Here is a 25,813-nt window from a genome sequence, read left to right on the forward strand (position 1 = left end):
TGCAAAGGATTCTGGGGCTGAGAAGGCAGCCCTCACAGGGGTAGTGGTAAAGAAAATTTCAAGACCTGCTGCTCCAGTCTCTTCTTTCTCCTCCCAACTCAATTCTAAAGTTGGTGAATGGCACAAAAGAATTCCAGATCACTGCATTTGGGACAAGGAAACATCAAAGGAAATGGAGCAAAGAGGTGACTTTAATGTCATCTTCTATGGACCACATCCATGCCCTGGATCTCCATGACCACTCCTACATTCCAAAACTCTTTAGGGCTCCTGTGTCCCTCAGGGAATCTGACGCAGGCTGGAGATCTCTGGGCCCTCTTTTTCCACAGCACCCTCAAAGCAGATCCCCCCACCCATCCACCTCATCTCCCCAGAAAGTCTTTTCCAAAGCAGCACAGTATCCATCCTCCTTTGCTAAGTCATCAAAGTTAAGCCCTGTCCTCTCTGTCCTGGAGCCTACAGCAGGGATGAGCAGAAAGGGGAGCTGAGGAGTCAGTAGGAATTGTGTGAAGGGGCAAAATAGTATGAGATAGCTTAGTGCCCCGCACTCCCATAACAGGAATAAATCCTTACATCCGGACGTACTGTGATCGCCATCATCTCATCTGAGCCCCCCAGCATTTCTAGGAGCAGGGCAGGTGCTCACATCCCCACTGCACGTGTGGGAAAGCCTCCGCTTGGAAAGGTAAAGCGACCTCTTTCCCATCTCCTCCTCCTCCTCTCGACTCCCACCAGCACGCATCAGCACGTTCCTGGACTGTCCGGTGCGTTCCTAATTGGGCTCTGCCTCTGCTTCTTCCCTCCCCCACACCGCTTCTCCAAGAACCAGATTTCTGTTCATCTCCTGAGCTGAAGGGAACCTCTTCCTCCTCAGATTTTCAGACAGCACGTTGCCCTGCTCCCTCCTTTGCCCTGCTTATACTCTATCTCGTTTCATACCCATTTATACAAACTCTACACTCTCTTCATCCCCCCAGTTACACCGTGAGCTTCTGGGAGTCGGGCATTATGGAGTTCTTCATCTTGTGTTCCCGGCACATTGCACAGTTCAGGGCACATCATACTTGCTTAATCAATGTCTGTTGTTGAGTCGGCCGGACTAATCTTCCTCAGGCCCAGATCCAGCCGTGGCAGCACCCACCAATGTCCACCTGAGACTCCTGACTGCCTAGGACAACGGTTCTCAAAGAGTGCACAGCCACCTTCCTCGAGTTTTGCCGGGCATGCCTCAAATCACGTGGAACTTACCCATTCTTTGGCATGTGCATGCATGCACCTCCTGACCCTTTGGTAGTGTGCTACGACTGACTACCCAAAGCAAAGGTTAATACTGAGCTGTCTCTCATCCTACTTCCCAACATGTACCATGTGCTTCTGCCATTCGGGACCACGTGCCATCAATCTCACACTGTTCCCTATGTCTGGAATGCCTGATTAGCCTCCTATTTTATCTGATGAAATCCCACCCATCCTTCTATTCCTAGTCAGAGCCTTGGAAAGAAAAACGAGATTTTTGGCTCTTTCATTTTTCAAAAAGATTGCTCAACTTAGATCTGATTCATCAGAAAAAAGACAATATCCTCCCTGCATTTCTTAACGTTTTAAATATCAACTCAGCTCCCTCCAGCCAAGAAAGTCTCCTCAGACTTGGATCAACATTGTGTCTGTGCCTTTCATGTGTTCACTTGTACCATGTATATATATTATCCCCCTACTAGACTTCACGCTCCATGAGGGCAGGGAAAATGCCGCATCTAAACTTTGACTCTCCCCAGACCTTGAGCACCTTGTTCTGCACACAGAACGTGCTTTATATTTTGCCTGATATTGAAGTTGACTTGCTCCCTTCCCATTCTCCACCCGCCCACCATCACAAAGGAAATTCATGGAGGAGCTAGGATCAGAACCCAGATCATCTGACCCCCCTACCATATTTTCCTAGTCCACCTGACTTCAGACTCCTAATTCTACACCACCCCACCACAGTATTTTCCTGAATGCAAAGTGAGCGATTCTGTGGGGTAGAATATATATTGCTGGGTTCTCCTGATTTGTGGACTTTGAAAATCAGGACTAGACTAGGGAATCTAGAGAGTCCAAATGAAGTCCTGGAACTTGCAAACACTGTAACTGCCAGAAGTCTTCTTCCCTCCCTGGGACTCCCTTTGCCTAGCCCACTGTTTGTCAGGGACGGTCACAGGTTACTGATCTCTTTGCTCTATAGTTCTTCTGTTGTACCGATAACCTGGTTGTACCACTAATCTGCTCTGTGATCTTTGGGCTAGTCATTCCTCAAGTTGGTGCCTTAGCTCTGCCATTTATAAAATGAGCGTCCTTAATCTCAGAGATCCTTCTAGCTCTCACTTTCCTCTATGATTGTTCACATTGGAGTTGTTTTTCTTATGCCGTCAACTTCTCAAGGTCAATTGAGTTTAACTCAATTGGTGTGGTGTGTGACCCAGGATCCTAGCAGCTAAGTAGATCCCTGAACAAACTTGTTGTAGGCTACTGGAAACCATTGGATAGAGCCCTGGGTCTGTAGTCAGGAAGGCCTGAGTTCAAATCCAGACTCAGACACGCACTAGCTGTGTGACCCTGAGCAAGTCACTTAACCTCTGTTTGCCTTAATCCACTGGGGAAGGAAATGGCAAATGACTCCAGTATCTTTGCCAAGACAACCCCACATGGGCTCATAAAGAGTCAGACACAATTGAACAACAACAACAACAACACAATTAGAAACCCATTTACGGGTTTCTGATTATGTCTTCAACTTATTCTGGTACTGGACTCTCCTAGACAGAGCTTGGAGGATGTCCTTGGAGCCCACTGATCGGTGAGGAAGCCCTCTACGTCTCTGTTTCTGAGACTCTGAGCTAGACAGGGTGGGTATTATCAGCATGATGCTGGGAAAGAATGCCGGACGATCTGATATCAGAGAGACTGGGTTTGAATCGTGGCTATGTCACTTCCTCCCTATGACTGAACTTGGGAAAGTCCCTTAGCCTCACGGGCCTCAGTTCTTCGTCTGTAGGTTAGATGAGACGAATTTTAAGGCCCCTTCCAGCTCTGATTCTGTGATGCCTCTATCTTAGAGATCAGAAAACTTGTTCAAAGTTATACTGTCAGACAGTGGCAAAAGTGGGCTCTAAACTCAGGTCAACCACACCAGGGTGCTTCGCTCAACAAAACACCATCTACACCACCCAAACAGCTCCTGCACTGTAGGTGAGGGGGTGGCCCAAAGGAAGTCCTGGGAGCCTGATTATTTCATTTTCATCTCTGGATCCTCTAAAAATAGCTCAGTTTTTTTTCTTTTATTGCTTTTTAGATATTATCTCAGTTGATTCTCACAACCACTATAACATGGTATTACAGGTGTCATTATACCTAATATTATAGATGGGAAAACCGAGGTTCAGAAGACAAAATGCAGTGCTAGAATTTGAACTCTGCTCTTCTGGCTCCAAAGCCATGGTTCTTTCACTCTGGCATGAGAACCGATGACAAAATGTTACTGTATCTGCTTGAATTCAGGGGTTATGTGGCTGGACTCAGCCTGAGGTCTCACCTGACGCTTGAATATTCGATGTAGCAAGCCTTTCTTTGGCGGTTCGGGAGGGTAGCTCCGATTCAGGTCGGGTGAAAGAGTACCGTTGGGTCCAAACACATTCAACTCCTTGAAACATTCAGTTTCTATCATCTGGAGAAATGGAGGCAAAGCCAGACATGCATTAGAGAAGCCACATCCTGTCACTTTCTGCAGAAAGTAGAAAGTCAAAGCAGACAAACTAACAAGGCCCCTGCCATCTGGAAGAAGAAACTGCCTTCTGCAACCTAGGAGCTTCATTTCTTCTCTTTTTAACTGAGAGGTAAGCGGCTGCACCAGAGTTCTCAGCCTTAGTTTTTGAAGAAATGCTCTTGGCAGAACTGAGGCAGCAGCAGCGGGTAGTGAGGTCTCTGTTAGTGGGAGGATGGGAAGCGGCCTCTAGGTGTCTTCCCAATCTTGCTTCATGCTGAGAACGCCAAACCCTTCTCAAGAAAGATGGGGAAGACAGGAAACTATGACTGAAGTCAGTTCCCAAGGAGTATTTTTAAAGGAAATTAAAGCAGAAAATTATTACGGCAAAGCCATGGGCACCTTATTATGTGTCAGAAAAATTCTACCTGGAGGAAGCTCAGTAAAGTAGAAAGAGAGCTGAGTCTTAAGTCAGAGAACCTGGGTTCAAATCCTGATTCTTCTGTTTGCTATCTGTGTAATGTTGGATATAGAATTTGGGTTCTCTGGGCCTCAGTTTACTCATCTGTACTAACTGGCCTCCAATGTTTTTTATAGCCTTAAGTCTATGACCTTGATGGCCTGTTTATGGACCTTGCAGGTAACTACTCAATATTTATTAGCCTAAACATTTTTTTTAAAAAGTTAGTTGGGTCTTTCTCTAATGAGGTGGTACTACTGAAAATAATATCACTGAAAATAACATTTTAGTACTACTAAAAATAACACTGACATTAATATAATAGCCTTACCAAGTACTTTCACGTGATAACAACAACTGATATATGCTTTAATGATTGCCAAGCTCCTCACAAGAATCACCCCACCTGAGACTTAGAACAGCCCTGTGAGGGTGACATTACAGGTCTATTATCCTCATTTTATTGAGAAGGAAACTGAGGCTCAGGGACATCAAGTGAGTTGTTTATATTCAGTTCCAGCTGAGAACAGTTAGAGCTGAGGTTTGAACCTAGGCATTCCTGTCCTGAAGCCTAGTACTTTCTCCACTAATCTCATTTGGCCTTCACAAGATAGGTGGTAAGATAAAATGAGGTATCAGAAAAGCTCTTTTGCAAACTCGAAGAAAGTGCTATATAAATGCTAGGAATTATTATTACAGACATGCTGGGCTGACTCATGTTGTGGCAGCATGATTGCTATTAATAGTAGCTTGTCTAAAGATACAAAGCTCTTCTTTCACAGATTGAGAGCCTCACATTACCCCATGCTCTTTACTAAGTTTTAAGATATTGCCAATTAAGGCCTTTAGAGTCACGTTCCATTTTTACAAATGTCAGGGATAAATTGTGTTAAGTCATTTTTCAGTCGTGCCCCAACTCTCCATGACCCCATTTGTAGTTTTCTTGGCAAAGATACTGGAATGATTTACAATTGCCTTCTCTAGCTCATTTTATAGATGAGGAAACTGAGGCAAAATAAGTGACTTGCCCAGGGGTCACACAGCTAGTAAGTGTCTGAGGCCGGATTTGAATGCAGGAAAATGAGTCTTCTGACTCCAGGCCTGGCACTCTATTCACTGTACCACATAGCTTTCCAAGGATAAATTATTTTGCTGTTGTTATTATTTGGGAATGGAAGGTAAGGGAAAGTCTGAGAACAGTCAGGAAAGCACCACCCATTTGGACCCCCAGGACTTGGGTTAAAATCTCAGCTCTTTCACTTACTATCTGGGTGAATCTATTGACGTCTCTGGGCCTCAGTTCATCTGTAAAAGAAGGGGTTGAATTTGACGTCTCTGAAATCCCTCTATCTCTAAATCTATGAACCTAGGAACACTTAAGCCTGAGAAGCTCCAATCTTCCCACAGGGATGAAGGGTGAATAGGAGCTAAGTGTCCATGAGCAAGAAGCCACGTTTCAGGTGAAAACTAAAATGGAAATTTACCTTCTTTTTATAGAACTGGTTAATACTTGTGGCAGAATCTAGACCTTATGGTTAAAAGTGAGGATCAAGTAAGTCATTAAGATTGAACACATCCCTCTCTTGTCCCAGTGGAATGCTTTGCCTGCTTTGAGGTACACTATGGCACCATCTTTGCTCTGTAGATGCTGGAAGCCATGGGAGTGGAAAGTGTGGTGTGGACTCATTCATAATCATCGGCTTATGAGGGGAAGGGGAAGAAGGGCCAGTGCCAGGGCATGCAGCCCATGCTTTCAGAATGCCCTAGACTCATAGTCGAAGGGGCTAGGACTCACTCAGGCTAGTCTGTTCATCTCAGCAGACATCCTGACACCATTGGGTGGTTAGAGATCGTCCCTTCCCTCTCAAGTCAAATGCCACATGGCATTCTCAGTGAAGTTAGATTGAGGTGTTCTAGTTACAACATAAGGGGATTCTGCACGGTCCTATTCCACCCCGTTATGCTGTGCCCCAGCTACACTGCCTAGAGAGATACCTGTGAAGGAGAGTAGAGATAGCATGGTATATTGCAAAGCAACCTCCAAATGAACTCATCAGATCCAGGTTCAAGTCTGTGATTTGCCATTTAATAACTATGTGACCCGGAGCAAATTACAGGACCATAGATCTGGAGCTGGAAAGAACCTTTGTTGTTATCAAATCTAACTTCCTTATTTTACAAGTGAGGATTTGGAGACCCAAGAAGGTGACTTGTTTAAGGTCATACAAGTCAATTGGTCAATGTGTTGGGACAGCTAGGTGGCAGTGGATAGAATGCCCAGCCTGGAGTCAGTAAGACTTATCTTCCTGAGTTAAAATCTGACCTCAGATACTTAATAGCTGTATGACCCTGGGCAAGTCACTTAACCCTGTTTTCAGTTTCTTCATCTGTGAAATGAGCTGGAGAAGGAGATGGCAAACCCCTCCAGTATCTTTGCCAACAAAATCCCAAATGAGGTCACAAAGAGTCAGACATGACTGAACAGCAACAAAATTTGATGTGTTAGACACTATGTTAAGCACTGAGGAGATAATAATGATATGGCACACCTCATATTCTAACTCAAGTCCTTTGACTTCACCTCCCACTACACTACACTGTTACTTAACCACTCTATTTTCTTACCCTTATAATGGGGGGAAAATACTTGCACTACTTATCTTGCAGAGTTGTTGCAAGGAAAAAGCTTTGTAAACTATCAAAATGTGAGTTATTATTTTAGGTTCTACTTTTCTCATACTCTCAAAATCACTTACCAGTCTAGTGGATCCCTCCATCTACACTACTGATTCCCAAACATGTATATACAGCATGGATCCTTAACTGAGGATAATATAATCATTTGCATCTATGATATAGGTGTCTCAAGCTTTCTCCCATCCTCCTATTTCTATAAGTTTGCAAATCATTTAATTCCATAATCTTTGTTGAGCCTTCAACAAAAACAAAAACTCAATGAGGTAAAAACCACAGGCGTTATTTCCATTTTACAGCTGAGGAAGCTGAGACTTTCAGAGCTTTGATGACTTGCCCCCAGTCACACAGCCAGTACATGTAAGAAGTAAGATTTGAACCCAGCCCCAATTCTAAGAGCCGTTTTAGAGTCAGAGTGGTATCTAGGTGTAAGCCCAACAGGCCAGGGGTGGATTTGTCCTCAGTGGAATATAGAACACAGGGTAATCTGCTCTGTGGACTTTGTGCACTGCTCCCAACCTACCCCCAAACCATTTATGTTCAAGAGAAGCCAGGTTAAAATGCAAGTCAACAATAGTCCAGATTTATTGAGGCCACATGTGGCCTTCTAGGTCCTCGGGTGCAGCCTTTTGACTGAGTCCAAGTTTTACTGAACAAATCCTTTAATTAAGGGGATTTGTTCTGTGCGATTTGGATTCATGTGGTCTTGAGACCTCAGGTTCCCCACTCCTGGTAGAAGGAAAAAAGAAATCACCTAAAGGAAGCTTGGTTGGGGAGGGGTCTATCATTTGGCTCTGTGTGTGTATGTGTGTGTTTTATGGGTTGCTTATAGGAATTCATCTTTTTTTTAAAAGACCCATCATTTCAGCTGTATCCCAGTCTGCTCAGCAGTAAAACTTTGCATGACAATTCCTAGGGGATAGGGCTCAGGACAATTGCCACCAATTTGCTGTACTCTAGTGAAGGGTTGGACTATGAGGGTGGAGACCTGCACTTTTTATGCCCAACTACAGGGGAGGAGAGTAGGTTCTATTTCTTCTTGGCCCCTTTCCCCTTCCTGATTTGACTTTGATATAGCACCTCCCAGCCTCTGGAAGCCTGACCCCTGGTAGTTTTGTCCAGCAGCTGAAGTTCATGGCAATTTGTCCAGCCCTCTGGCTAGAGGTTACTGTCCCCTGCTCCCCTGCCTCTGTAAAACACAAGGAACACACACAATCCTTTTTTTCCTCTCCCTTCCCTCCCAAATGGACCAGACTGACAAAGCCTGTGCTCACCTCATTTTGCCATGGAATCGATATGGATCCTGTGGAAAACTTGGAATAGAAGTCGTCATCTGTGTGGTCCAGGTTGACGCCTTTCACTGTGGAGAACTGCTCGATGTCCAACACGTCCTTACAGTACACGGCCCGGGGCTATGGCCCAGGGAGAAACAGAAGGGCAGGGGTTAGTCTCTGATCCCCATGGGCTTGGCCCAGGCTGGGTCCATACCCCAGGAAGGAGCTGCTGTAGGCTAGCCCACTCCATCTTTGACATGCACTCAGAACGACAAAATCACAGACTGTCAGGACTGGGGAAAGACCCTGAAAAGTCATTTAGTCTGGCTCATCACTCAGAGCTGGAAGGGCTAGTTTCCCTCCTCAGAACTCTCCTAGCACTGGGCTCTGAAGCAGGCTCACAGGACCTTTGAGGCCTTCTCATCCAACTGCCTCATTTTACAGATGAAGAAACTGAGTCAGCAAGCCTAAAGGCCAAATACAAACAGAGGGCTCTGACTCTGGAACCAGTGCTTTCCCCCACCCCCCAGAACCCTCTGCTTCCAGTTGTTTGTGCATGTCTTGTTTCCTCTATTAGACCGTAGGTTCTTTGAGTGGACAGAAGACCGAGGCCCAGAGGCGGTATGTGCCCAGCACCACGTTGCACAAGTCGTTAGCGGTGGAGTAGAGGCTAGAACCCAAGTTTCCTGTCTTCTGCTATGCTGCTCTTCCCACACTCCACAAACATTTATCGCTGGAATGATCTTTGAGAGGAATATAGATACCCTCAACGTGTTGGAGAAGCTGATGTTCTACCAACCTCGGTCTAAAAATGACTCCAGGGAAGCTGTCAGGGAGGAGGGAGTTACTCACATCCGGTACAAAGGGAGGGTCCAACATCCCTGCTTCCAGTCGCTTGAAATTCATGTTCCTGAAAAACGGGTGTCTCTTCACTTCCATAGCGCCCTCCTCTCGACAGCCCAGCCTCTGCTTTGCATCTTTGGCTAGTAGCTGTAATCAATAAGGGCAGGGCAGTGAAACATTCTGGACCATTTGCAGGAAGGCAGGCACATGCAGAAGACTTGGGCATACAGAGCATCAGAAGAAATCTTGCCGGCTCAGTTTACCAAGCACTACCCACACAGCCACCGGAGGGCGATTCTCCCCTTTTTTTTAAAGGCCAGAAAACCAAGACATTGAGAGAGAAAGTGATTTGGCCATAGTTACACCACTAGTAAAGGGACAAAAGCAGGACCTCAAACACAGGTCCTGTGGAAAGATCTGCTGCTTCTAGAAAACACACCCCTTTTTTCGTTCAGTCATTTTTCAGTCGTGTCTGACTCTTCATGACCCCATGTGGGGTTTTGTTGGCAAAGATATTAGAGGGGTTTGCCATTTCCTTCTCCAGCTCATTTTATAGATGAGGAAACTGAGGCAAACAAGGTTAAGTAGTTTGCCCAGGGTCACACAGTTAGTAAGTGCCTGAGGCTGGATTTGAACTTAGGAAGCTGAGTCTTCCTGACTTCAGACCTGATACTCTATCTACTATGCAACTTTGCTGCCCTGAACAACCGCCCACTCCCCAAACTACCACAAAACAACAACAAAAGAAATAATCCCAAAGCTGCCTCCTCTGAAGTTCTAGAGCACTAACAGTTTATAATATTTATTTAACATTTAGATTAGTTTCTGGTATTGTTTGGAGATAGCTAAATGACTCAGTGGATTGAGTGCTCTATGGGGCCTGGAGTCAGGAAGACCTGAATTAAAATCCGGCCTCAGACAGGCACTAACTGTGTGATCCTGGGCAAGTCACTTAATCTCTGTTTGCCTTAATCCACTGGAGAAGGAAATAGCAAACCACTCCAGCATCTTTCCTAAGAAAACCCTATACAGGGTCATGAAGAGTCAGACATGACTAAATGGCTGAACTACAACAGCAATGTACATAACCTGGGTTCCCTAGATGAGCTTTCTGAAGATAAGGTGGACAAGTCTTAGGCAGCCATTCACCAAACATTTATTAAGCATCTACTGTGTATATTGGGATATCTTTGAATCCTCCATAATACCTGTCATAATAATAATTTATTCTCTCTCTTTCTCTTCCCCCTACACTTCCCCACTTTAGGGTTTAGAACTCATGTTTCCTTTTTTTTTTTTTTACCGACTCTGAGAGATGTGTATCATCATCATGATCACTATTATTATTGCTATTTCCATTTTATAGATGAGGCAGCTGAATCTCAGACAGGTGAAGCAGATTACCCAAAGTCACACAGCTGGCAAGGACCAGAGCTGAGATTCTACCAGGTCTGCTGAGTCCAAAACCAATGCTCTTTTATACTAGACTGCCTTTAGCAGATGTTTGATAAGGATTTACTGATAGACTGTTTATAAAGACATAACCGTGTGAATCTGGGTTTCCTGCTCATCTTTTTTTGCACCACTTTTCCTTCTGGGACATTTTTGGAGCGCTGAGTTACCCCAGAAGTGGCAGACATGTTTTTCTTCTCTCTAACCCAATCACATCAGCTTTTTTGGTTTCAGGCTCACTTCACAATTTGCTAATATGTTTTAAAAGTAAGGATGTTATGCTGCAGAACAGGTGACAGAGGATTGCTAGAACTGGAATTTAAGTCATTTTCACCACGTTCCTGGGAGAGGATATATGTATGCCTATGGAGGCAGAGGATGGGCAGCAGGCTTTATTCCAATCTCTGAAGATGAGTGGGAAACACTAGCCTTTCTAGCAGACTGGGTTCTCTGGTCCCTAATGACAACACTGTGGGAAATGGATGTTAATCTAATTGGCCAATTAGAAACATGAGTAGCTTCCAATGGGGAGAAGGTCATTGCAACCAAAGCCTACTGGGATTCTTCTTCATTGGAAGGATAAATGCATAAGTACAGTTGGTCTGAGTGAGACTGGTTTACCTGCACATTTCAATTTACATTTGCCTTCTGATTAATCCAGAGGTGACTTTTTTCTGGAAAGGTTACATAGAAAGATAGTACGGTGTAGCAGAAAGAATTAGTAGAAACTTGGGTTACTACTTCCTCTTTGTAGGACCATGAGCAAATCACTTAACTTCTCTGAGCTTCACTTTCAATATCGTGAAATGGGGATAATACTCGACCACTTCCTGGGGATGTTGTGAAGAAATTACTTTGTAAATCTTTAAGCATAATATTGTGTGAGTTATTATTGGGTTGACCTTTTAAAAATATTATCTCTTCATATTAAAACCAACACGATATTGACAATACTATTTAATCAGAATTTCCCTGTAAGTTAACACATCAATTTAATCACATTACTGTGAGAGAGAATATTCTAGACAGAGAGAACCATATTAATAAAGGTGACTGGGCTTTGGCAATTATCCCAATTATGTTGGAGCAAAGAGAACATGAGGAGGAAAAGTATGAGAGGAAATTAGCAAAGTAGGTTGTAGTCAAATTGTAGAGGACCTTGGATACCAGGATAAGAAATTCAATCTTAATTCTATAGGCAATGAGGAGGCAATGAAGGGCTTTGAGCAAGAGAGAACCATGATCAAAGGATCATTGGACATTAGAAAGGTTGATCTGGCAGTAGTATAGAAGATGGATTGGGAACTGATGCTGAGTGAAGAGAGCAGAACCAGAAGAACATTGTACACAGAAAGAGCAACACTGTGCGATGACCAACTTTGATAAACTTAGCTATTCTCAGCAATGCAAAGATCTAAGATAATGTCAAGAGATTCATTATGGAAAATACTATCCACATCCAGAGAAAGAACTATGGAGTCTGAATGCAGATCGAAGCATACTAATTTTCTCTCTTTTTTTCTTTCTTGTGGTTTTCCCCTTATGTTCTGATTTTTCTTTCACAACATGACTAATGTGGAAATAGGTTTAATATGATTGTACATGTATAGCCTATATCAGATTGCTTGGCTTCTTGGAGAGGGGAGGAGAAGAAAGGAGGGAGAAAAAAAATTTGGATCTCAAAATCTTATAAAAGTGAATGTTGAAAAAAATAAAAAAAAGAAAATTGAAGAAAAAAGAAGATGGATTGGGAAGGGAAGAGACTCTAAGTAGGGAATCTGGTTAGGAGGCTACTAAAAGTTGCCATGTGAGAGTCAATGGGAGTTTATACTAGATTGGTGCCAATAATAATGGAAAGGAGGAGATGATCAATCAAGAGATGGCTTAGCTCGAATTTGGCAACTAACTGGATGAGGATAAGTGATAGGAGCAAAAGGTAGGAGGAAGTCTTTATTCAATTCAATAAATACAGCAAATGCTTTTTAAGTAATTGCAATATACAGAGCACTGGGCTAATACATTGGGAGAGATGCAAAGTTTAGCTAAAACACTGTAGCTTATAATGACTATGAGACAGTCTGGGAGAGACTAGTTTACCTGCAGATTTCAGTTTATGTTTGCCTTTTCATTAATCTCAAGGTGGCTTTTTAGGGGAGAGAGGAGGACATAAAGAGAGTGGGTGTTTCATTCAGGTGGGGATGTCCTGTGGAGAATTTAAGAATGAAACTCAGGAGAGAGACCAGGGCCATAGACAGAGACGTGGGAATCATTCATGATGATGTGATGATTAAATGGTGTGAATGGAGGAGATTTCAACATAGAAAAAAGAAGATGGCTGAGGTTGGAACTTGGGGAACACATAGCCTAACTTAGGGATGAGAAGGGTCTAGGAACCAGTAAAAAAAGAAAGAAAAGTTATGGAAAGGTGGGACAACTAGGAAAGTGCACTCTTCAGGGGTATGCTGGAGCCAGCTCTAACTCACTCATAAACCCATTGTTAAATTTTCAGTGTGAGCATTTACTCCTCAGAAATTGTCAAACCATAAGTCAGAGTTTGATTTATTGTTTTACTGATAGTCTAGCAATAATAAAGTGATAGAGAAAATGTTATTAATGCAAATTAAGCTTAAAAATGTGTCCTGTGTGCAGGCTGTAAACACTTGCCAGCGAGTAGAGAGTATGAAGGAGGAGGAAGAGGAAGGGCTGAAGTCTACAGGGCCAAAGGCTGCAGAATTCAAGAAGGCTGAAGACTGAAAAAAAATGCTGTTGGCTAGAGTGATTTTCAGAGAGCATATTTAGTCAAGCGGTGGGTATGACAATCAGACTTCAATGGGTTGAGGTGAATGTAGGTGCTGAGGAAGTGGAGGCCCAGAGTTCAAAGAATTTTTGCCGGAAGTCTGGCTGTGAAGGGGAGAAGAGAGGACTGCAGCTGAATTCAATTCAACAAACATTCATTAAGAACCCAATATGTGCGAGGCACTTTATGGGGATATAAAGACAAAATGGAAACGTTCTCTAGACTCATGTTTTGGCAGGGATACAACAGGTACACAAGCAAGAAAATAAATGGACAATTTGAGGAGACAGGGAGCACCTGGAAAATAGAAAATGAAAGATGGGGGGGTGTAGGAAGACAGGGCAAAGCTTAGTGAAGGAGGTGGTATCTGAACTGAACCTGGAAGGAATTTAAGAGTTATGAGGATGCAGCATGGGGGAGTCTCTGTGAAGAGGTGGAGGTGAGAAATGGAATGTCAAGTTCAGAGAACAGCTAAGAAAAGTCCATTTTGGCTGGAACTCAGAGTGCACGAAAGAGGGCAATATGAACTGACTGCAAACATAGGTTGAAACCAGACTGATTACATGCACAGAGAAGAAGGAAAAAGAGTTTAATTTTTTTAATGCCTGAGGAGTCATGAAAATGTTGGTACATGGAGGGAAAGGATTGAGCAGAGAAAGAAAGGATGAAGATGCATGGATTGAGATGAATCCTGGAGCAAAGACTTGGAGGAGGTAGAAAGAAATGGGCACAAGTAGAAAGATCAGCATCACTCTGCAGTAGGGAGACCTTTTCCTCTGAGAAAAGAGAGGAGGGGAGAACAGGTGACGATGCTGAATAGAAATAAGAAGAGAATTTCAGGACATCCCATCAGGTGGCCTCAATCTTCTCAGTTAATAAAGAAAGGCATTCCCCTGCAAGTATGAGAGCCCAAGAGCGTGTCTGGGGCTTAAGGACACAGGAAAAGTTTTGAAACAGTCACTGTGGGTAATAAAAGAAGTAGAAATAGCAACTTGGGAAATCATGAATTAGAAAATATATTCATTATTCCCTTCAACTTAAGAAAACATTTTAGAACTCTGATGGTCACTTCCAATAGCTTTTCTGACTTGCTGCTTCCTTACTCAAAATGGCATGAGCCTAAATCTACAGCGTATCAGAGACTCCTCTACTCAGTAGAATAATGAAGGACTCCTTTGATGATAACAATAGCAATAATAAAAATTTACATAGCACTCTGTGCCAAACACTTTATCTCATTTGATCCTTGCAACAACCCTAGAAGATGAGTGCTATTATTATCCCCATTTTACAGATGAAACTGAGGCAAACAGAGGTCGAGTGACTTGGTCAGGGTCACAGAGCTAGTAAGTATCTCAGGCCAAATTTGAACCTAGGTCTTCCTGACTCCAGACCCAGCACTGTATCCACTGTATCATCTACCTGACTTATTTGATGGGGTTAAATAAATATATTTAGTGAAAGCCACTATTAGTTAGTTTGGGCTAGCTTTTGTTTCTACTATTTAGATGAAGTTACTGTTTTTTCATTAATGCAGATCAGAGAAGAAAAACAGGGGAGGGAATGATGATGATCGTAAAGGATGCTCAGCGATTTGAGGAGAGAAGAGGCTTCTTAGTCAAATCTCTGCTCTCCAAAATCTGATGTCTTTTAGCTCCAAACTCCAGGTCCCAAACATTTTTTCAGAAGATTTGGCTGACTTTCATGATCAAATAGTCCTCAGGAAAGCCCAAACCTAGCCCCTCAAAAGGAGAGAAAGGAGCAAATAAGGGGATAGGTTTGTTTTTCAGCCCGGGAGGGTGACTACTCAGATACCTTGGAGAAGGGAAGGCAGCAGCCACTGGGATCAACCCAGGACTTGCCCAAGTCTCCCCGAGTCTTGTTTCCCAAGAGTCCATTTCAGCCACCAGGGGGAAGCAGAGGACAAGTATGCTGCAGGTGCTCACAGCTTGGGCCCGGGAATAGTTGTAGGTCGCCTCCCGAGTCTACCTGTTGGGCCCCGGGGCACTCAGTAACCACCAGTGCCACTGGGATTTGACAAAAGCACGGGGGCAAAGACAGTGCTACAGGAGGAGTGGTGCTTTCAGATAGTGGCTCTTTGCCCAGATCTCAGAAATCCAATCTTGTCACCTAGAGACCTGTACAACTGCAAAGGAGCCCTCAGAGATTACGACTAATGAAGAAAGAACTAGCCACAAGTCAACAGATGCCCAAATCCCTCTCAGGCCAAGGAGGAGTGACTGGTCGTCCGCACAGTGTGATCTGACATGCCCTGGCTTGAGCCGCCATGAGACTCCCCCGGGCAGTGACTCAGGAGATCAGCTCAAGAGGGAGAAAAATGCTGGCTTCTCCCAACTGATGCAAAAAGTTCCCAAGGTTCCTATCTGTCTGTCTCTCTGTGAATCTATCCATCCATCCATCCAATCAACAAGTCAATTTGTCTTTTTAACATGTTTTATCCCAGTTTCATTTGGATATAAAGCTGGGGGTAGAGGACCACATAGGGTAATTCACCCTGTTATGATCTGGTTTTGACGAAAACATCCCAGTCCAAAACATCCCTTCCCCACTGGCCTTATTGCAATCCCTTCTATCCCTACTACTGGTCTCTTTTGAAAGGCTTTCTTCAGCAAATAAAAGTTAGTTGGTTTTTCTCCCTGAATTAACACTGGTTTCAGAGGAGTAACACATTAATAAACACATTCATTTATCTAATTAACCTGGTAGGAGAGCAGAATAGAGACTGGAATGAGGGAGGTGCAATTTTTAATACAGAAGAGGTCAGGAGGATGACATTCAATTAAATGTTTACAAGTACATATTGTGTGCAAAGAACACCAGGAATATGAAATTTAGATAAGACAGAATCCCTACCCCGTAGAACTTACATGCTGTTGTCCGGTGGTGATACTACAGCAAGGGGCAGCCAGAGGGCAGCATGAGGACACTGGGAATTTGAGAAGATGGTGCTAACAGGAGAACAGTCACTGAAGCCTCTCCCTCTATGAGATGAAGATGATACCACCTCGCCTTACTTGAAGGCAAAAGGCCAGTATCAGATGATCTCTTGAGGTCCCTTCCTGTCCCCTGTCCACTGGAACATTTTGCCAAGGCCTGCTCCCATGAAAACAAGGATGAGGTTCTCATCTCCAGCAGGTGCTGGAAAGTAAATAAAAACCTCCCAGAACTGAGATTGTGGGGAGTGAGGAGTAGCATGGGGATCTTCTGTCTAGCTTTGGGATCTGTGATATTATGAATCTAGAGAACTCTCTGGGGAAAGGTGAATGAGAACGAATAGTCAAAGAAAGAATCCTGATGGAGACAGAGGGAGTGATGGAAAAGTTATGCTACTGTTACATTAAAATTAACGTCAATGTAAATTGTTTCTGAGCAACTTTAATATCATTATTGTTCTATTTTAAGTTTATAATAAATAATTAAAATAAATAATTGGTACAACTGCTTAAAAAAGAAAGCTGATTTTGATTACACAAATAAATAGATGTATCATGCTGCTTTTTGCATCTTTGAAGTTCTGGGCTCTAACTGAGAAGTACAAATGCTGTATGGAGGGGCTATGACCCAGTGAGGGAAAGGATGCTTTTGTTTGGATGAAGTAATTTACAAATTCTCATAAGATCATCACTTTCAGAATCAGTCATCATTTAAAACCAACACCCCTGAACCATTATGGACCTGGCTAAATAACAGCTGGGGCTCAGGTTAGCTTGCACTTTAAGCAAATTGGCAGCTTCTTCTAATTATCAAATGTTTAGGAGGGATTCTACATCTCTCTGTGTTGTATAGAACTATAGAAATTTAAGTTATAATTCTTGGGCAATCAGCCAAAAAGTGGGGTGTGGTGGGGCGGGAATGAAGGCAGGGAAGAGATGGATACCCCTATTGAGAGCTTGCTTGCTTAATGGTTCAGAGCCTAAACTTACAATGGTGGCTGATTCCCTCTATCTGCTGGTACATCAAACAAGATTTGCCCAGTTTTCCTTAGCACAATGCCTGGCACATAGTAAGGGCTTAATGAATGTTTATTGTTTAACATAAATTGGAGTCACTAAAGGTAGACTAACAGGAGAAGAGTCACTGAAGCCTCTCCCTCTATGAGATGAAGATGATGCCACCTTGCCTTACCTGAAGGCAAAAGGCCAGTATCAGATGATCTCTTACGGTCCCTTCCTGTCCCCTCACAGGATTAATTCAATGTAGTTGTGAATATCACAAAACAACAACTTGTGGAGTTCTTTTCATAAGATGCTATTGAAAATATTTTAATTTTTTTAATTGTACATTTGAGGGTATAAAAAACTTCTAACTGATTTTTACAGGTGGCCAGAGGGGGAAAATCAATCCATTGCATGTTAGATAATGATTTCAAGGGGAACTTAATGCAAAGGGGTGATCTAAAAACCTGCGTTCTGACGGAATCAGCTCCACTGACTGGGAAAATCAATGCATGCTGAATTTTACCCATCCTTCCCTCTCCATTGCTGAGCTATGAGGAATATGGGGAGGGGCCCAGGGATTTCATCAGTGTGGGGAACTCATTAATATGGGAACTACCTCTAGTGAATGCAAGTTAATATTTGTCTAACTTGCAAATTTAGGAGTTGTCTAGGGTATGGGAAGGATTAAGTGATTTGCTCAGTTATGCTTTAGGTCTGAGTCAAAGACATAACTTGAATGGAGGTCTTCTTGACTCAATTCAATATAGTATGCTACTTTTCTCATCAGGACTTATAGACCTGGAGGGCCACACAATCCAGCCCTTTGTCCATTAAAGCCTACAATGGGGTTAACTTCCTCTGAGCATGGATGTTGCTACTGAGTAATTGCAAATAATATTTTGCTGGCCCTCTCTTACAACACTTATTAGGTGGCAATGTTGTATTAGGTATCTCACAAATCAGAAGTATTGTATTGATGACCATAAGATATTAAAGAAACCAAAAGAAGGCCTCCAAAATAACGAGTAGATCTTTTACCAGAAGACATGAAAAGATAAGGATGAGAAGAAATAGTAAGGTCGTGACCTGTATTGGTGGAGTACACTCACTGATGAAGAGTCAGAAAAAGAAATCATTACCCTCCCTGGATCAACTGTAGAACTGAAGGTGTAAGTAGGGTAACAAGCTTTTAGATAAGTCTCAAGTTTCCTGATTCCCTCAGTAGTTCCACTTGCTCTGGATTTCAGAGTAACTGCTACCACCAGAAAGCTCTCTCCTCATCCCACTTACATGTGGTTTCAGAGGAAAAGGCTGCCAGATGCATTAGGGTATCATTAAAAACATCCCCTGCCCTCAGTTTGCCTGCCCAGTCCCCACCAAAGGGCCCAGTAAACCCTTTCCTGATTTGGATCTATGGTGGACTGTCATCTGGGGTAGCCATCAGAAGAAATAGTATCAGTTCAAGTGTAATGACTACTTCTTGCTATCTGCTCTCCTCCCAAAGGACAAACTAGCATTGGTAGATCAGAGGCTCTCACAGACCAGTCTCATGGTATGGGAAAGCTGTAGCACAGGTGCAGTTCTATCTCTAGAGAAAGGTGTTTAAGAGGAGACAAAGGGGTTAGTGAGTCCGTCTCCTGAAAGCCCAGGTGGAATTCTTACCAAGAAGGATTGGGAGTGCCCAGCTTTCTTTTCTCTTAGCAAACCTTAAAGCATTATATAAATGTTAGCTATTCTTATGATTATTTCTAAGCCTCTGGTTATTCTAGACAAATAATGCAAATAACCAACGCTGGATAAATTTTCATCTTCAAAAACGAGACAGCGGCTTTTTACAGAATTGCAGAAATTAGATGTTAGAAGAGATTTCAATAAGCCATCTGGTTCAGGCTTCTGCCTTCACACAGATAACCATATAACAAATAATAATGAAGATGAAAAAAATAAGTTGGTATTTATATGGTACTTTAAGGTTTGCAAAGAACCTTTCATGCTTTATCTTATTTTATACTTTATATAATCTCATAACAAACCAATGAAAGAAGCATTATAAATATTATTGTCCCTATTTTACAGATGAGACCACTAAGGGTCAGATAGGTTTTTCCCTGTCACGCTAGACAAGGGGCACTGTGCAGATGCTTCCTTGCAAGCTTACCCAATTAAAGCACCAAGTCTCAAGCCCTGCCTGACATACAACCCTTCCTGGGAGGTTAGGTCTGTGGCTACAAGGCCAATCAGAACAGCTTGCATTCATGTGGTTTGATTAACATCTAAGTTTTCTCTGGTTTTCTCATTACGATCACAGATTTAGAGATGGAAAGGACCTTGAGAGGCCTCCCTTATATTACAGAGGAAGAAACTGAGGCCCAAGATGACAAAAGTGCCACTAGTGGCAGAGGAAGGATCTGACTTCATTTCCTCTGACTCCTGACTAAGCCAGGATTTTTTCCACTGAACCACTGGGTCTCTCTCATCCTCTGTGAGTAAGTTCTCTTCTTCTGAGTGTGTCTGTGCGTATGCTTGTATGTCTGAGTGTGTCAACAGCTTTAAAAAAAATTCTTCCACCATTCTATTCTTACTCTCCAAAATATGGTTCTAGGAATCACTTCAGATTGGGAAAAGGTACTGTTTTCTCCAGGGGTCATTGAAATTAGCGGGATATAAGGGGGTACTGAATGGACCCATTGATCCAATTTCTCCAGGTTTTGCAAAAGGTCTTCTTTCCCAACCCGCAAACTTTATTCTGATTATGGATTAAAACTTAGGCTGAAGACAATTAGATGGCATAGTGGATAGAGTACTGGTCCCAGAGTCAAGAAGACCTGAATTCAAATCTAACCTCAAGGCATTTACTAGCTTTTGTCAGTCATTTCACCTTAGTTTCCTCAACTGTAAAATGGGGACCATAATAGCACCTATTTTCCAGGGTTGTTGTGAAGATCAAATAAGATAATGTTTGTAAACACTTGACAGTGCCTGGCACATAGTTGGTGCTTAATAAATGCTTATTCCCTTCTTTCCCATCACCCCTCCTACCCCCTTTCCTGTTTAGGATATATTTCCTTAAGGATGATAGCAAATACATTTCATCGAGAATGTGTGACTAGGAGTACCCACATATGTTTATATTATTTCTGCATCAGGGAAATATAACCTACTTTTGAGAGGGTTCAGTTCCTAGAGCATGTACAAATAACTGCCAATATACACGGAGGTTTGGGGATCTTCCTGAAATTTGTGATGGAGGGGTCTTTTTCCCTCCTCAATTCAAAGCATGCACTGATATCCTGTTTCCTATTAGCTTACTATGAGGCAACAAAAAACTTTCTAATTAATTGTTGAGCTAGAACTGGGTGTGCATACCAAAGGCAAAATCAGAAAAAGCATTGCTTTCTTCCATGGTAGTGAGTGAAGCAAAAACTACTGTAAGCCTCCAGGTGGGAGGAGAGGCAGCAGTAGCAGCAGAAGCAGAAAGGTCAGTGGCTTGCTGCCTGCTACCTGCTCTCCCCAGGCAGCCCCTAAGTGGTCACTAATGCATGATGTTGTCTCCGTTTCTTCTCTTCCTTTGTGCTCAATTTTTTCCTGATCTGAGATGGATGAGATTCAGAGATGGAACACGCCAGGTTTGACCTAGTGAATTTCAAAAAAGTCAGAACAGACACTAGACATCCAGCAACTGGGCTACATAACACAGTCTTCTTACCTTTAGAACCCTGAGAAGGGTAGAGAGGAAGAGGAAAAGGAGCCTCGCTCTGGAAAGCTGACTAGGTTTGGAGAATGAGCCCCATTAGTAGTAGGCTTATATTTCTGTTGTCACCTCCAATCATTTGTTTAAACTACTTGTGAATGAATGAAACTGTATTTAAATTTCACAATTATGTGCAAATTCTACATTCCTTGAATATGAAGAAAGGGATCCTGACAATCAAGATCTTTCATGATGACATCTGTGATTAAGGCTGAGGTCTCAAGAAAGTGAATGAAGAGTATGCTAGAAAGCAGAGCCATCAACAAAACTCTCTTCCTCAAATCTTTTACTTGTTCGCTGCTTCTGAGGGATGTTGGCATCTTTACAGCAACACATACCTCTAATAGGTCAGTTCTTATCATTCACTTGTCTATTCATTTAATAAATATTTACTTAGCCCCAATTTTGTGTTGTAGATGCTAGAGTATTACAAACTGTGAATGGAAGGAAACAGCAACGAAAATAATCCAAGCAATGAAGATTTTAAAATTTGACTTTGATTATATTTCTTTCCTCAGCTTTCCCTGTATCCATCAGCTTTATCTGATTAAGTTTCCCCTAGGCTAACTTTGAATTGAAGATGCCTCCATTGAACAGACATACTAAGAGAGAGTGGCCCAAAGGTCTGTTGGTCAGTAGGATGAAAGAGGCTAAACTGGGACAAAAAGCCTACTACAGAGAGTCTACAAAGTGGACAGGCATGCACAAGTTCAGTAAATAATTTTAAAAACTGGAACATTAGAAGTTTCTCAGCCATGGCTGCCATTGCTGCTCCCTGCTGATGGTTTCATGCTAAATGTTACAGTGTCACATCAAGGGGGACAGATACAGAAAAGTATGAATGGTAATGTAAAGGACCAGGACTGTCTAGGCTAGGTAGTGATCAGGATGATAAAGGAGTTGAGCCAAGGTTTAATGAGGATGTTGGCCTTGTAGGTCGGAGACAGGTTCAAGGTTTCATGCAGTTCAGGCAAAAGAGCAAGAAATACACGGTTATCTATGGTTAGGAATAGGTAAGAGGTTGAGTCCAGGATAAGTTGTCACAAACAGGAAAGAAGCCAAGAAAACTAGGGAGTTTTAGTAAGTCAAGTTGCAATACCAGCCATCAGTAATGTGAACTTAATTCTGGGGCCCCTCCTAGACATCCCACCAGGAAAGGAAGTGTTGTAGGGGTGTGGGAGGCTGCAGGTGGCAGGAGAGAAGGAATTGTAAAAGCTGCATGGCTACTTGGATGGGACAGGGATGAAGGGAAGGATCTGGCACACAGTGGGGCTAGGGGGCTTGGATTGGTGGGGAGAGGGAAGAGTGATGCTCTCATGTTCTCTTGCCGATACGCATCAGTTGTAAGCCATTCCCTTGGCATGGCTTCTTCCTGACCACTTAGCTTGACCCACTATCCTGATTTCCCAACTGTGACCAATGACTGCATGATTGGTTGGGGTACAGTAACTCTGAGCTATACCTTTTTTCTTCCCGCTCTTCTGTGAGGCATTATAGTATGAACACACTAGTCACACTACCTTGCTTACAGGACTTCATATGGGGATAACCAAATACCCCAAGAGTCTCTTAATGAGTTCTCAAGGCATACTGCTGGGCAATATAAGGGAAAACTTTTTAAGAATGAGAGTTGTCCTGGGGTGGAATAGACTGAGATGACAATAATAATAATAATAATAATAATTATAACAATAATAAATAACAATAATAGGGATAAGGACAGGACCTCTGATTTCACTGATATTGAGAATTGAAACTTTCTTTACCAGTGTAGGTCAATATCTTCTCTGCAACTTAAAATCTTAGAGAATCTCCTAGAAGTTAAGTGACTTATCCAGGGTCACACAACCAATAAATGTCCAAGGTAGGGCTTGACCCCAAGTTTTCCTGACTTTGGGGATAGCTCTCTCTCTATCACACCACAGTTATTTCAACATCATCATCATCACCATTATCATCACCATCATAAGCAGCAGCAGCTTGCATAAGTCACTTTAAATGTGCAGAGCTCTCTAGAAAGTAGTTTTTTTATCTATCTGTCTGTCTATCTACCTACCTATCTACCTAATCTATCTATCTGTAGTTAGGTGGCACAGTGTTGATAAAGCACTGGGTCTGGAGTCAGGAAGACCTGAGTCCAAATCTGACCTCAGACATTTATTAGCTGTGTGACCCTGGACAAGTTACTTAACTCTGCCTCAGTTTCCTCACCTGTAAAATGCGCTGGAGAAGGAAAAGGCAAACCACTCTAAATGTCTTTGCCAAGAAAACCTCGAATTGGGTCATAAAGAGTTGAACATGACTGAAATGACTGAACAACAACATGTAGGACCCCAACCAAGTCATTTAACCTCTCTTTGACTTAGTTTTCTCTTCTGTAAAATAGGGATAATAATAATTGCACTATATACCTTAACAAAAAATTTTTGTGAGGCTAAAATGAGATGAAATAGGGAAAGTGCTTTATAAATTGCCATTTTAATGTCAGCTATTATTATCATAGCTGGTTGTTGTAATAGCTATAAACAAACATATACATTTTTAATAATGTATTTATCTATAGTTAATTTTTATTTATAAAATGCAGCCAAAGTCTAGTTTTCAACTATTTCCTCCTATAGTCTATGACTTGACAACCCAGGCCTGTAAAAGAAAATATTGATGCAGGGGCTGGCTGGCCATTTATTAGGGAGGCTGTCAAGGGCATTTCTGTGTGAGATAACCTGTGAAGTTCTTTTCCATCTTGAGATTAATAATTCCATTAAACAAAAGCCTAATACTTAAAAAAAATAAAACCCAGTAGGGTGTTTCTTTATAAGCCTTCAACCCCCAGCATGGTCTGGATGAGGTGAGCAATGCCAAGTGCTAGGAGTAGGACCTTGTGTTAGTCCCTTCATTTCACTGGGCCTCACTCAGTGTCCTCATCCATAAAATGGGGCAGGGGGTGGGTGGGGAGAGGGTCTCTGCTCCAGCTTAGACATTTTGTGAGTCGATGAAGAAAATTCAGAATTCTCCTCTTAAGTTCTCTCAGAATTTGGGAAAATTAAAATAAAAAGAATGAAAAAAAAAAAAAGGCCAGAGGCCCCACCAAAAGATTTCAGCTTTTTAAGCGTCATTCATCTCCAGGTGCAGGCAGTTTGGAGGGAAAGGAAGTCTCCCAAGGCAACACAAACAGGGCTTGGGGCTCCGGCCCTTCCTGCCTCCATGTGGCCCGAGTTAGGGAGCTGCCTGCTGTGGCCAGCTGCCAGCACAGCTGTTCCTGTCACTAGAAAGAGGAAGGCCCAGAGCAGGGCAGCAATGTGAAAATCCCAGGGAGCCGGACAGCCAGGCGTGGGAAGGAAACGCTAAGCTGTCTGAAGCCACTAACTGACCAGGGCAGGAAGGCAGGTCCTATTTCTGAAATCACGCCCCCCAGGGGCCTATGGAAAAAGCAACCTGTCCCTTCCGTATAGTATAGCAGGTTTCCACGTTCTCATTGTGTTCTCCCAACTTCAAAACATTAGGTGGTTCTCTCCTTCCTTCTCCATGAAATCACAGCTTCTCAGCTTGGCCTTCGAGGCTTCTCATGGGTTTGACCCCATTCTCCTGGTGCAACCTTATCTTACTGTTCATTAATGTGAACCTTGCTTTTTAGTCAGGTTAATTTCTCCACTATCCCAGGTCTTTAACTAACTGGGGGCATCTGGGGACACTTTGCTCAGCTGGGGGATACTGTAGTCTAAACTGGGACCTCCTGCCTCCATCTTTAAAAGTGGCATGGAGGATTCTATGGTATCTGCTCTCGCTCTGGTATTTTTAGAGGATGAATCCTCGTACTACTACCTGGAACGTTTTTTCTGTATCGAATCAGCGAGAGGAGAAAGAGGAAAAAGACGCATCCTCCATTTGCCGGCGTTCCCAAGGCTCCTGTCACTGGCTGCCTGAGCTATCAACAATATCACGCCCCCAGCGTAGTTTAACTACCAATTGAAACCACTGCTTGCTGGCCTGATACTGACCCACAGATCAGCCTACCAGCGACTCTGGTAGGGAAGGAGAGGGAAGAAGGAAAAATGAGAGGGGAGAGAAAAAGACCTCAAGAGAGCTCTCCTCTGCCTTTAGCGAATTCTAATTTTGGGACAACTTGGGTAGAAGAAAATTCCATGAAAAGCAGGTTTTTGACAAAACCTGTCTTCTCTCATGAACAAACAGCATGATAAGACCATTATCAGTCATTCCAGATTGCTCATGCTTTGTGCTAAATGTTGTACCTTGTCCTATCATTGTTTGGGGTCCCATTAGTAAAAAGTTCTCACAGACAGCCCAGTAATTGTTCCAGGAGCACATCATGACTGCTCCTGTTTCTGTACCTTCCTTCTGGTTTTCTGCTCACCCAGAATGTCTTCTTGGCTTCCCTTCATACCTTCCTTCAGGGCTTTTCCCTCCTCCAGGAAGACTTTCATAACTCCCCCAGTCCTCATCAATGTCTCTTTCCATTCAATTCAATAAATATTCAATAAATATAAAATTTATCAAGTCCCTGCTATGTGCCAGGCACTGTGCTAAGTATGTTTCACACAATTTAGCACTTAATTGGGTTTAATCTTCTATCATTTGCTCTTACTTCAGGTACATTAGTTTTGTCTCTACAAGAAGATCGTAAGTTCCTTAAGAGCAGGGACCATATAAAATACTTGAAGGACCTGTAATTTGCCAGAGTAGAGAACACCCAGCATGGGAACGCCTTCTGCCAAATCATGGCTCACAGGCCATCTGACTTTGTTGAGGAATACAAGGAGTTGCTCAGGACAGAGGCAAGATTGGAACCCAGGTTTTCCTGACTCCAAGCCCGGTACTTTATCCAC

At 42.9% G+C, this 25,813-nt stretch overlaps 1 protein-coding gene across 4 annotated transcripts in view; it reads right to left on the bottom strand.

Moving 5' to 3' along the window:
- GRK5 (G protein-coupled receptor kinase 5) overlaps positions 1–25,813 on the bottom strand; it is a 322,114-nt gene that overhangs the window by 6,489 nt on the left and 289,812 nt on the right. For all 4 annotated transcript variants that reach the window (XR_003568226.1, XM_027851587.1, XM_027851586.1 and 1 more), the window contains exons 13-15: positions 9,020–9,157; positions 8,168–8,305; positions 3,572–3,703 (exon numbers count right to left, since the gene is read on the bottom strand). Coding sequence is in view for 3 of the 4 variants with exons in the window: in XM_027851587.1 (XP_027707388.1) it covers positions 3,572–3,703; positions 8,168–8,305; positions 9,020–9,157 (408 nt within the window). In the remaining variant the exon portion in view is untranslated. The remainder of the gene's footprint in view (positions 1–3,571; positions 3,704–8,167; positions 8,306–9,019; positions 9,158–25,813) is intronic.

Source organism: Vombatus ursinus, unplaced genomic scaffold (genome assembly GCF_900497805.2).
Source record: "Vombatus ursinus unplaced genomic scaffold, bare-nosed wombat genome assembly UNPS02009205.1, whole genome shotgun sequence".
NCBI lineage: Eukaryota > Metazoa > Chordata > Mammalia > Diprotodontia > Vombatidae > Vombatus > Vombatus ursinus.